The sequence below is a fragment of the Cyprinus carpio genome, chromosome A25, assembly GCF_018340385.1.
Source record: "Cyprinus carpio isolate SPL01 chromosome A25, ASM1834038v1, whole genome shotgun sequence".
Taxonomy (NCBI): Eukaryota; Metazoa; Chordata; class Actinopteri; order Cypriniformes; family Cyprinidae; genus Cyprinus; species Cyprinus carpio.
The window spans coordinates 641,579-655,467 of NC_056596.1; the positions used below are offsets into that span (position 1 = coordinate 641,579).

The window sequence follows — 13,889 nt, forward strand, 5'->3', positions numbered from 1 at the left end:
CAGGTATGCGTGTACAATACAGCATAAAAATTGATGGTGAACTTTACAAGGGTCAATCCTACAGAGCAGTACACTTGTATATTATCCACAAAATTTGTTTTCAAATATTCAGTGATATTAAACTCTTACATTAAACTAATATTAAACTCTTCAGTTCATGCTGTTTTTTTAAAAATCTCTCAATAAAATACAATTCATTTTAAACAGTTTTACTGTTTATTTTTTCTTTAACAAAAAGTTATATATAATTAGTGAATAATTTATGTATCCTCAATATTAACTTCCATCCATTTTTTATTCTGTTTTTGTAAGAATCCAAAAAAAAAAAAAAAAAATCTAACAAAAGACAATTATTAAAAAAGCCAAAAGCAATTAATAAATACTATAATATTATATACATAATATATATATAAATACATTCCATACTAGTTTTCTTTTATTAAAATATCTCAATAAATGAAAAAAAAATTCATTTCTCAAGCATTTTCTTTTATATTTGTAAGAATATTGTATTTTTTTATGTGCTCTCAATATCCATTTGCAATTTAAATTCCTTAAAATTGTGTAAAGCAAGTTAGAATTATTAAGTTAAAATGTCTGAGTGTAATCAAAGCAGATCTGCAAAAAAAGTTACAGCACAAGCATAATAATTTATTAAAAGCTACGGACTTCAGCGGATCAGGAATGAATGACCCACAAACTGAATTCAGACCAACTCTGAGAGAGAACATCTTGATCAGAGCGACTTGTTTTGAAGCTTTACGCAAGAAATCTGCTCTACGCAAGTAAGCTTAAATGCAGATGTGAATGTTTGGAGGTGGATGGTCCTTGAGAGAGAAAACTGCATGAAACCAAACTTAATGGACTTAATGGTTATAAACATAAACCCTCTTTAGCGGTAAAACCAGATAAGAGTCCGTAGTCACTTCCTGTGACAGATCAGGGTCTGTTTCATGCTAATTTCTCCGTTACGGCCTCAGCGTCGGCTCTGGGAACAAAAGGTGTGCATCATCGGAAAAGCACTGCAGGCTTTCTTCAGCTGGAATGAGAAAATCAGACCTACACGCAGATTCATTACATCACATACATGAGAAATCATGACTGTAGGAGACTCAAGGAATATTAATCGGAGCCTGGTTCGCTTCGGAACCTTGTTTGACAAGCTCAGTGAACAACTCAATAACCCTGCTGAAGAAAACCGATCAAACCGGCCTCAGGACAGCGTGCTGGTTTGCACTGGTCAGGATCGATGCTTTCAGATGGTTCTGGGTGCTTGTTAGTTTCTGCCTCGGAGTCCTTGGACTAAACTGCAGAGCTAGACGGTGCTTTTTCAATTTGGCAAGCTCTAATCTGACTGGCTTTACTGTATCAGACTGCCTTGACGAGGAAACTATTGAGGAAAAACAAATGACTGGATTTGCCAAAGTTTTCCAAGTTAGTGGCATCAAATCACTCTTCGAAATAAAGGTTTTGAAAGGGAGATTTTCACTGCACTGTCAAAAAAGAACCATTTTTGATCCCCTCCAAAAATGTTCAGTGAATAGTTCTTAAAATAATATTTTTTTCTTAGTATTTTAATAATCTAAAGAACCTTTTTACACTATATATATAAAAAAACCTTTTATACATGGAAAGGTACCAAGGATTTTAAGGGTGCCAAAAAACATGCAAGCAAGTAAATAAATAAATGAAAACCGTTTTTTTTTAAAGTATAAAGCTGCCAGCGAACAGCATAGATAACTGGACAGAATCAACATTGTCACTGTTAACTAAAAAATATATTTCAAATGTGTTTTCTTTACTCAGATAAAGTTGAAAAATAAAAATAAAAATTGTAAAAAAAAAAAGTATTTTTTTTTTTGAAATTTAATCAAATGTAATAAAATATTTCAAATTAAGAAAATTTGAAATATTGCCTTGTCAACTAAGTTTAAGGAACAATTACTATAACTAAAAGTGAAATCAAAATAAAGATAAATTGAAATATTTTAATGAAGCAAAAACTAATAAAAATGATAAAAGCACATAATACATTTAGTAAAACTTTAAAATCGAAATTAAAACTGAAAATCTAAAAATAAAATCTATTTCAAAATAAAATATAAATAGATGACAATATAAAATCCTTTAATTTAATTAAATGAGTATTAAAAAGAAATAAGTTGAGGTAATAACTAACTAAACTGAAATAAAAATAAAAATAAATCTAAATATAATGTTAATAAAATGCTAAAACTATTTTTTTAAATATTAAAAATATTAATAAATACTATGACAGTATGTAAATACTACAAAGTTGATGCTGGCTGTGCACAACAGGGGAACATCTAAACCAGTTTAAACCAGCTCAGACCACCAAACCTGGCTGTTCTAGGCTGTTATTATTTTTCAGCAAGGAGCATTTCATGGAAACGATTAAGAAAACACAACGTGTTCTTGGTTTTCATATCACATCGAGTCTTCATCCCACAGAAAAGAAACAACTTACATGATTTACATGTAGCTCGATCCGGAATCATTTCTTCTGTTGGTTTTCGTGCTTCACGGCTGCGTCTGGAATAGATTAAGGTCAAAGATGGTAAGAGAGAATGTTAATAAACATGCAAATCTGGTGTGAGAAACTTTGGAGACTGTAGCTCTCTCTCTCTCTCACACACACACACACACACACACTCGCGTGCACGTATACAAACCGCAGCTGTTTGGTCTCTGGACTCACGGACTGGAGAGGAGAAGGTCGGTTAATGCAGGAGAGGACGCGTGTCCTCAAACAGGAAACAAACAGGAAACTCTCAAGCTATTATGGGATGTTTGGAAAGGATCCTACTAGGCAACTTACATTCTGCAACTTTTTGTGATAAAGTGCAAAGAAAAAACAGACTCATATGTCTACTTTGTTTTCTGCTGCTAGTGATACACACTGAATCTTTCACTAAACTACCAACACTGGAACACGATCTATGGGTTAGACCGCTGGTTAGTTGCTTCTACAAAGCGTTTCAGTCAGGCTACTTGTGGTTATTCCAAACAGTATGAAAAAAAGCTAATACAAAGTTAAACCTAAGTCGTATGTGTGGTATAATGTTGCATTTGAATGGCAGATGGTGCTAGAAACGGCTCGGTTGCTAAAAACACATTTGTCACCACAGATCCAGAACTAATATTTCTCGAAGGTTTGATTTATTGGATTTGGCACATGGATACACTGACACATTTGTGAGAGGTGCAACACATTTAAAGTTGGCAGTCAACAATTCTGAGTTTGGAAGCCTGTTTCTGCCACGGGATTAAAAAATAAAATAAAAATTAGTTTTCAGAATTTGGACTTTTTAAGGTTGCATCTGAAAATACTGACTTTTTGTCTTGCAATTCTGAAAAAAAAAAAAAAAAAAAAAAAAAAAACTTGCGAGTTATAAACTGCAAGGTACACGCTCGCCATTATCTTTTACATTCTTATTCTGTGGTGGGAACAAGAAAGTCATAATTACAAGATAAACATAGAATTATGAGAAAAGGTGAGAATTGTGAGATGTAAATGCAGAATTGCAAGAAATATGTTGGAATTGTGAGATATAAACACAGAGTTAAAAGAAAAAAAATCTGAATTGTGAGTTTGTTTCTTAATATATATATATATATATTCCCATGGCAGAAACAGGCTTTCATAGCTGAACATTTCAATATTTTCTTTAAAAAAAAAAAAAAAAAACCTTAACACATACAAACAAATATAGACTATCTGTTAATATAAAGATATCCTGTTATAGCTGTGCATTTATTTACACCTTTAATATATACATAAACAGCCTTAACTGCTAGAATTTCTCAGCATATGTACATTAAAACACCTGAAAAGAGTCCAAACCAGACAAATGACCATTAAAGACGTGACTGGTCATGTGAAGACATTCATTTATACGACAAATCTCATGCCTGGTAGGTTTCATGCCACCAAAGTGAGGCTAATATTTCATAAAGCAGAGCGTTTCCTATGTTTTGTATAGTGCAACATTCATTTATTGTTTGGAAGCTGATATATTTTGTTTGCAGCGACCAGCCCTGTGTGAAATCCACACGCTCGCGCTCGGTTTCGTCCCTGGCAGCAGGTGTCTGGTTTACTTTGGCGCGAGGGTCATGCAGTCGGGGCCAAAATAAATGCAGTGCCGGCTTCGGTAGATGCTTATCGCAGGAAATGCCTCACTGGACTCATTGTGCCACAGTCCCTAAAGAGATTTACTCTGATTTCCATGTTCCCACTGTTTCCTTAATGGACAATTGATCTACATGAGCAATACGAGACGAGAGGTTATGAAGCATGACGTGCGGCAGCGTGAATATATTCGCAATATAACAACCTCAAGTGACTTTTGTAAGATGTTTCTACATAATACAATTTCCAGGACTTTTTTTTTTTTTCTTTTTAAGAAATACACTACAGGTCAAAAGTTTATAAGATTTTCGGAAAAAATCTCTTCTGCTCATCAAGGCTGCTTTTATTTGATCAAAAAATGCTTTAAAAAGGTAAAATATTTTTACAATTTAAAACAGCTGTTTTCTGTGTGAATCTCTGTTAAAGTGTAATTTATTTCTGTGATGCACAGCTGTATTTTCAGCATCATTACTCCAGTCTTCAGTGTCACATGATCTTCAGAAATCATTCTAATATGATGATTTGCTGCTCAAGAAACATTTCTGATTTATATCAATGTTGAAAACATTAAGTGAAAACCATGATACATTTTTTTTGATAATAAAAAGTTTTTAAAAGAGTATTTATTTGAAATAGATATGTTTTGTCACATTATAAATGTCTTTACTGTCACTTTTGATCAATTTAATTCATCTTTGCTAAATAAAAGTATTAATTTTGGATATAAATGGCAGTGTATCACACTTTCCACAAAAATATGTGGCAGCACAACTGTTTTCAACATTGATAATAATCAGAAATTTATTATATATTAGAATGATTTCTGAAGATGAGACACGTGTGACACTGAAGACTGGAGTAATGATGCTGAAAATACAGCTGCACATCACAGAAATAAATTACAGTTTACAATATATTAATTTCGAATTGTAATAATAATTCACAATTTTTACTATATTTTTGATCAAATAAATGCAGCCTTGACTTCTTTAAAAAAACATAAAAAATTCTTAATTCCAAACTTTTGACCAGTACTATATATATATGTATATATATATATATATGTCCTCATCACTTTTATTAACATTATTTTATCAAGAAAATTCATTCTTCTGTGAGAAGATCAAATGGAGCTGGAGACTTTAGCAAAAAAGACCTCCAAAGTTTGAAAAAAAGATCTCAGTAATGTCTCAAACTGTGCTCGGAGATCTCCATATGAACTCCATCCCTCCTCATCCAATGATCTGAGCTGCTCTGCACATTCATTTCACAGCTCTAGACCCTTCCTGGGTGACAACACGTGACCCATTTGAGTCCGCTTTTAGTTTTCAGACACATCCGTCACATCTCCTGAGCAGTAATCGTGCGCTATATTTCATCAGCATCCAGAACTATGAGTCTCCCCGAAGTGCCGATCTATAATACACATTCCCAGGGCCGCCTGCGTCACGTCTCGGCCGGAGCCGACCCGCTGCATTTGGGCGAGTGATCAGACTCTTTCCAGGTGCCTGAGCTACACGTGGGGCTGCGGTTGGCCGTTTTGGTGAGCAGCGTGATTCTCCGTATGCTACTGCTGTCCGAATCCTCCTTCCGGAAGCTCTGCTGGATCTTGTGGCAGCAGGGGAAGCAGTGGGCGAAATCCTGCAGGAGGTGTCCGCTGAAAACCATGTAGATCCACGGGTTACAGCAGCTGTTCAGACTGGCCAGCAGCGCAGACAGAGTGACGGCCGTGTTCTCCGAATCTAGACACACACACAGAAACAATAGCTGCAAATGCTTGAAATAAAGATATTGTCCAATAAATAGTACAAAAAATAATTATTTCCCCACGGAACACAGTTCTATGTCTCACTGTTGACCGTGTACGGTTGCTAAGCAACACAGTAACAATGTTTAACATGGAATGCAAAAATTTATCAACAGTTTAGAACATCCGTCATCCAATCAGAATCTACAGTCACTGAACTGGCCAATCAGCATCCAGGACCGGAACTGAACGTTTATAATTTATGAACTATTAAACAATATAGATACAGTTTAACTATAAAAAGAATAATGTTACAAGGTATTCTTTTTTTTTCCATCAAAAACAAGACCCCCAGACTTATTTATACCGGAAAATGTATGATTATATATATATATATAGCCCTATATATATATATATATATATATATATATATATATATTAGACTTAGTTGGGTTTTAGTAATCTTTAACCAGGTGTTATGTGTTACTATGTTGACAGATATTAGTAAAAAAAAAAAAAATATATATATATATATATATATATATATATATATATATATATATATATGTTATATTATTTATTATTTATATATAATAAACAAATATTTTTTGTATTATTCAAGCTAGAAACATAGCAATGGTAGTTAATATACAGTAGAATGTAACATTTTATCAACAGCTTAGAACATGCATCATCAAATTAGAATTTAGAGTCCCTGTATCGGCCAATCAGCATCCAGGACCAGAACTAATTTTGTTTTATTAATATAATTACATTATCTGGTGTCTATTTTTTCAGCAAAAAGAGACAAATAATAATTTATACAGGTAAAATTATTAATAAAAATTGTAGATGAAGAATTTATCAAATATATATTTTAACTTATTTGGGTTTTCAGTCATTCTGGGGAAGGTGATATTAGTGTAAAATGACTAAACTAATAATTCATTTGTTTTAAATAAAAGTACTTTGTCTTGAGACTACTGTGTGAAAATGGGTTGAACTCGTTTAACTAAACATCCCATAAGCTCATGTGGAATTTTAATGGCAGATTTACACATCGTAAATCAGCAGCTGTTCTGTTTAGACACTATTCTGATCTCATGACTTAAGAACCATCTTTATAAGCATATCAGAAAGATGATATTTAACACGTTAGCACTTCTTTCCAATAGCAGCCATTCACTGCAGTTTAAATTTAAGCTTCAGTGAGCTCCTATAAACATCCTGGTGTAATATAAACCTATATAAGCACTTTTAATAAAGATTTTAGTTTAGAATTCATATTAATGTACAGGGGAAATTTATTTTTTAGATGCACATGCATGCCCTATGATTACAATATGTTTTATATTTATTTGAATATAAATAATTTTAATAAAAATAATTTGAAAATGTTATATGAGAAAAAAATGTGCATCACAGTTCTGTTAATCATTATATAAACATAATAATTTATGTTAATGATATAATTAAATATGAAAGGTGCATGGTGCATAATTTGAATACTTAAAATATAAATATGTATGAAATATATGAAAGAAAATGAACATGCTTAATGTACATTATATACAATAATGTCATAATTTTGTGGTGAAATTAAATGCTATATTTATATCGTAATTTGACATCTTTTCACTCACCATCCCAGCTGAAGTTCTTGTCCCACACCGACCACATCTGCACGGTGAAAAACGGCGCCCAGCAGATGATATACGCGAGAACAATGACGAAAGTCATCTTGACGGTGCGCAGCTTCGCTCTGGAGATCGTGGTCACGCTGCTCACCGAGTTCTTCCCGATCAGCCCGTTCTTGTGCGCGCCATCCGCCGGCGTCATCTTGGTCTTATATCTGATGTTCATCCTGATGCTGTGGCATATGAATCCGTAGCAGGTCATTAATAGGATCACCGGGATGAGGAAAATCCCAGCTGTGATCCAGGTGATGTAGGCGCGGACTCCCCAGGGCTGGATGAAGTGACCCCAGCAGTCGTACACCTCAGAGCCGTTCTGGATCTCACTGAGGGAGAAGATGAAGTACTGAGGGGTGCTGAGGAGCAGACTGCTGATCCACGTGCCCGCGATCATGATGTGGGACCTGGGGGTGGACTGCTGGAGGGTCTTGAGAGGGTGGCAGATGGCGATATAGCGATCTAGTGTCATCATAACAATCATGTAGGTGGACGCGAACATGCCCATCACCTGCAGGTGCTTGACGATCCTGCACAGAAAGTCCGGACCGTAGAAACGGAAGGTTATTTCCCAGCACAGCTGTGGAAGGACTTGGAAAAACGCGACCACCAGGTCTGCCAGGCTCAGGTGTTTGATGAACAGATGCATGCGAGAGGTTTTCTTCTTGGTGTTGTGGATGGCCACCAGGACGCTGCAGTTCCCGATCACGGCGACGGCGAAGGTGACGCTGAGGACCGCGATCTCGATTTTCGCGACTTCTTCGTCGCGTCCGAACGGGTTGGTGTAGTTGACCGGGTGCGACGCGTTGCTCAGGGGTCCCATTGTAAGATTCGTCGACAATAACCGCAGTCCAACGCGTTTAAATGCGCGCGAACGACGTGCGTAAATGGAAACGCCGGTGTCCCGTTGCGCGCTGCTCCGCTACGAACTGGAGATGCTGAAACCTAGTAGTTTAAAATCTGTGTTAGCAACCAACAGGTTGGAGATTTAAATCCCTCAAGACTTGGAACATAAACTATCTCCATTTTGCCCTTGTCCCAGACTTATTCAAGGAGACCTTTAGAGTTACTTTGGCCAAAAAGCGTCTCCAAACAAGTAATCGTCGATTTCTAATTATTGGAGATCAACCTAGATCTCCAAATGTCTCTCCTCGACTGTCTGTGGCTCTGCTCGAAGCCTTTTAAACCCGCCTCTAATTTCACTCACGGCGCGTAACGCGCGCGGAGCCAAACCCACCGGTGTTCAGCAGCTCAATCCAGTCCTACAGTTAAGAGTTCATACATACAGACAAACCCTCCGCCCACCCACAGGACCCTAGAGTAAACACCCCTCCTAAAGTCTGCTTTTTGTGAAGATCAGCCTTGACACATTCCCAGAGAGTACAGAACCATAAATATTCTCACACTGGAACATGATCGGGTCATCTTTTTATTTTTCAAACAAATTTTTTTTTTTTTAAAAGTTTAACATTTATTTAAGATTTAAGATTTAATAGCAATTATTACTGACATAATTTCCATGACAATTAAGCACATTTTCTTTCAATTTCTCATTATTGTGAAAGACCACAAAAACACAATAAATAAATAAAAAAAGATAAATTATATTGAATGCATACATACAATATATTGCAAATTTAAAAAAAAAAAATATGTATAATTTAAATTGTGTCAAAAACATGTCTGGCTCACTTTTCACTCTAAAATACAATAAAATTATTAAGATTAAATGAATGAATCGATTCATTAAATCAATAAATAGTTACTTTTTGTGACAATTAAGCACATTTTCTTTCCAATTCTCACCACTGTGAAAAACTGTTAAGCAGCCCACTGCTATGTAAAAAACAATGATATTTACATGCAATATATTACAAAATAGTATATTATTTTAATTGTGTCCAGACAAAAAACTTCTAAGTAGGCCATTGTTATGTTAAAAACAATGAAGTATTATTTCAAATTGTGTTATCATTTTAATACAAACTATATATTACATAATAATTTTGAAATATGTTGGTTAAACTACAGCTGAAAATAAGCTGTAAATACATTAAAACTAGTTTCCCAAATTTTCAGACCTTTAAGACCTTTTGCGATGACTTTGCACTTTCAAAATTCAGTTTCCTTCAAATAAAGAATGATTCATTAATGAATCATTCGGACCAATTTGTGAATCATTTGGACAATGCATTTAAAATAAGCAACTAAAACGAGTGATTTGCTCAAACCACACATCATAACCTGACCTGGGAGGAAGTTTTACTGAACAAAAGAGCAATATTCAGCCAATTAAATATTTCAGAGCAGAACATAACAAAAGAAACTGTGAGAATCTTGTATTAAATATTGTTGAAAAGAGCCGTCGCTGTCTCAGACGAAGACAAAACAAAATGTTCCAGAAGAGTGAAAACAGGATTTCTGATCAGTAAATTTGCACATTTTAGTATTTGACAAAAGAATCTAACAAGAAAAACTTCTAAGAAGTTATAAACGAATGCCGATTTGTTATTAGTGTCCTAAAACTCCACATTCTTTTCCTTTTGTTACAGTGCCTTGAATGCCTTGTTTATTTATACGCATCTGTTCAATTTTATCAAGACGTTGTGAAATCAAGCTTTAATCAGTGAAATGTTCATTCACCTGAACTAAGACTAAATGAAAAAGCATTCAAAATAAAACAAGTAAGGTTGCATGTGACTGGTTTGTTTGCGCAAAAGTTCGATATGGCTAAATTGCATGAATAGATTTGAGATGTGTTTACTGTCTGTAGAAATGTGAGAGGTAATTGTCTGTGCTAAATGCGTCACTGGGTAATGCACAATAGTCGTTTGTATGCTTGTATGCTGGTGGGCAAATGATTCCTCTGAGCTGCATTTACTTTATGGATCATTTGGTGACTCTCACTGTCTCTCTTTATTCAGCTAATGGCACTGGATGAGCAGCAGTTCTGCAAATCTGTGCTTCTCAGCTGGTTTTGCTTCAGAACAGATTTCACTTTGGACAAGTGACCCAACACAGTCCCAGAATTAAAAAACAAAAAAACAACAAAAAAGTAATTGTAATTTTAATTTTATTTGATTTATTGGTTGTATTTTATTTTAAATTAATGTTTTGGTTATTAAATTCACTGAAAATGTACTCACCTTCAGTTCATCCAAGATTAGGATGAGTTTGTTTCTTCATCAGATTTGGAGTAATGTGGTTTTGTATAAATTGATCACCAATGGAAGTGAATGGGTGCCGTCAGATTGAGAGTCCAAACAGCTGATAAAAACATCACAATAATCCACAAGTAATCCACAGCACTCCAGTCCATCAGTTAACATCTGGAGAAGACAAAAGATGAAACAAATCCATCACTTTTAACTTTAAAACTTAGTTTCTGGACAAAATATAAGTCAATAATCCATAATAATGCTTCCTCCAGTGAAAAAGTCTATCTCCTGTTGTCTCTCACATCAAAATCCATCCACATATGTGTTTAGTGCTTGATCTGTGCAGATTTCTCTCCTGATTCAGACGATACGGCTTTTTCACTGGAGGAAGTGTTATTATGGATTATTGACTTATATTTTTTCCAGAAACTAAGTTTTAAAGTTAAAAGTGATGGATTTGTTTCATCTTTTGTCTTCTCCAGATGTTAACTGATGGACTGGAGTGCTGTGGATTATTGTGATGTTTTTATCAGCTGTTTGGACTCTCGTTCTGATGGCACCCATTCACATCCATTGGTGAGCAAGTGATACAATGCTACATTTCTCCAAATCTGACGAAGAAACAAACTCACCTACATATTGGATGAACTGAGGATGTTAGTTACACTGTATTATTTGCATTTAGTGTTTTTTCCTGCTGTCCATGAAACACTTCTGAAGATCTCAGCAGCTGAAGCATTTGAAAACCATTTCTGGCAGTAGTATACTACTACTAGACACTGGCCATTAAAATGTATAAGTATCATACATACATGATTAAGATTCAGTACTGGTATCTATTAATACTGCAGTAATGGAACTGAATGTCTAACATCATTGTTCTTTCTTCTTTATATATAGTCTAAGTATAAGGTTTGTCACCCATTAATCCCTTTTCTTCCTCTTCACTCTTTGTTTTTTTAGCGGTAAAGAGAGATACGCATATAAAAGCCTATTAATACCCGTCCCATCTTGTGTGTCAGTCTTCTTCAAATATTTGCCTCACTTTGGCTGTTTTTTCTTCTTTGCAGATTGGGTGCATTGTACTCACTGTCTCTGCCAGCCGAAACCTCCCTCACTTTATCCATTTAACTCTTTGATGCAATAATATTTAAATCAATAAGAAACAAATCAATATGCAAAATTATTACAGAAATAGTTAATATACCTAAAATATCATTATCATTCATTACTTACCTTTAAGTCACTCCAAAATTGAATGAAACATGGATAAAATCTTCAGTTCAGAGGGATCACATTTGATCTGAAAACTTTCAAGTATACTATTGTAATGTCAAAAAATATATATTTATTATTTAAATAATACATGCAAATTATGACAAAATAATCATAATGATATATGGTTTAAAATAGATATATTACAAAATAATTGTTCAATCAATTTATTGAAATATTACATCTTAAAAACTTTAGCAACCATCTGGAAAACATAATTAAATATCTTTATGCAAAATATAATACATATTTTTTTTCTTAAATTACATTTTGTTATGAAATTTACCCTCCAATAAATATCAAACTCAAAGAAAAAAAAACAACAAAAAAACAAGAAACACCCAGAACACTCTAGCAACCACCTAGCAATGCCCTTGCAACTACCAGAACACGCCAGCAACAGCATAGCAACACCCTAGGAAATCACCTAGCAATTCCCTAGCAACCATTTAAAACACCCCAGTAATGGCATAGCAACACCACCTAGCAACCACTTAAACACCCCAGCAATGGTACAGCAGTGCCTTAGGAAACCACCTTGCAATTCCCTAGCAACCATCCAAAACACCCTAGCAATGGCATAGCAACGCCCCAGGAAACCACCTAGCAACCATCTAAAATGCCCCATCAACAGCATTACAATGCCCTAGCATCCATCTAAAACACCCTAGAAACAGCATTGCAACAATAATGCTTTCCTTGTGAGATTCAGACTCCAATAAATATCAAACTCACAAAACAAGGTCGATGTAATATATTGTTATTAAGAGATATGCGTCATGGTAACGAGTTCCTGCGACATCTCTGACGACTGGGAAGCGCGACTGTCCCACTGACATCAAACCGCATGCATTATCTGTGCGCCTCCAGCGGTGATGCTGAGAACTCATGCTGATCTCTGTGACCAAGACTATAAATCACAAACCACACATCACAGTCTATGAAAAGATTCCAAACTTCCCATCAGAACAGAGACACAAAACATAGACACTCTATTCGAGAGCATCCTGCGGTTCCAGTCTGGACAATGGGAAGTGTGTGTGCGAGTTTATTCTCAAGACAGAGCCGAAGATATCAGTTCCTTATGTTTGACTGCAGGACAGCTCCATATGTGTGCAAGCTTTTCATGGGATTATTTAAAATTATATTAAAGATGTTTGCTAAGCCAAGAATCACTATTACTATTACTCATACTCATACTATTACTCATACTCACACTGAGGTTTCTGTATGAAAGATCAGTATGTATATCGTCCTGCAGCGTTTTTGCTCCAGACATAAATGATTCCTCATATCATGTGTCTTTTTATGGAGAGTGTGCTGTTAATTTATTAATTGATCAAATACACCATTTTAACCTGCTGCATCATAAAACAGGAGACAAATTCACACAGATTTTTCACCTAGCAACGCCCCAGGAAACCAAACTTCCCTAGCAACTATCGAGAACACACTAACAACTGCATAGCAAACACCCATAAAAACACCCAGAGCACTCTAGCAACTACCTAGTAACACCCTTGCAACTACCAGAACACCCTGGCAACAGCACAGCAATGCCCCAAGACACACTGAAAGCACTCTAGCAACCTCCTAGCAACGCCCTAGCAACTACCAACACACCCTAGCAAACACATAGCAACGCAACAGTAAACCACCTAGCAACTATCTAAAAAACCCAAGCAACTGCATAGAAACATTTTGAATAGTCTTGCAACTATCTAGAACACCCTAGCAACAGCATAGCAACACCCTAGGAAAGCTCAAAGTAACAACTGCATAGCAATGCCCCAAGAAACACCTTTGAACACTCTAGCAACCACTTAGCAACAGCCGTGCAACTACACTGTAGCAATAACATAGCAACT

At 35.3% G+C, this 13,889-nt stretch overlaps 1 protein-coding gene across 1 annotated transcript; it reads right to left on the reverse strand.

Annotated features, from left to right (window-relative positions):
* Nucleotides 1-5,169: 5,169 nt before the first annotated feature.
* On the reverse strand, nucleotides 5,170-8,797 carry LOC109061473 (arg8-vasotocin receptor-like). The gene is made up of 2 exons (XM_042714975.1): nucleotides 7,541-8,797; nucleotides 5,170-5,892 (listed from the first exon to the last, which is right to left on the reverse strand). Exons 1-2 carry the CDS (start codon nucleotides 8,409-8,411, stop codon nucleotides 5,597-5,599), a joined length of 1,167 nt encoding a protein of 388 aa, XP_042570909.1. The 5' UTR covers nucleotides 8,412-8,797; the 3' UTR covers nucleotides 5,170-5,596.
* Nucleotides 8,798-13,889: the final 5,092 nt, after the last annotated feature.

Coding starts and splice junctions, on each gene's coding strand:
- LOC109061473 (XM_042714975.1), bottom strand. CDS start 8,411: ATGGGACCCCTGAGCAACGCGTCGCACCCGGTCAACTACACCAACCCG. Junction 5,893..7,540: donor CAAGAACTTCAGCTGGGATG/GTGAGTGAAAAG, acceptor GTGTGTGTCTAG/ATTCGGAGAACACGGCCGTC.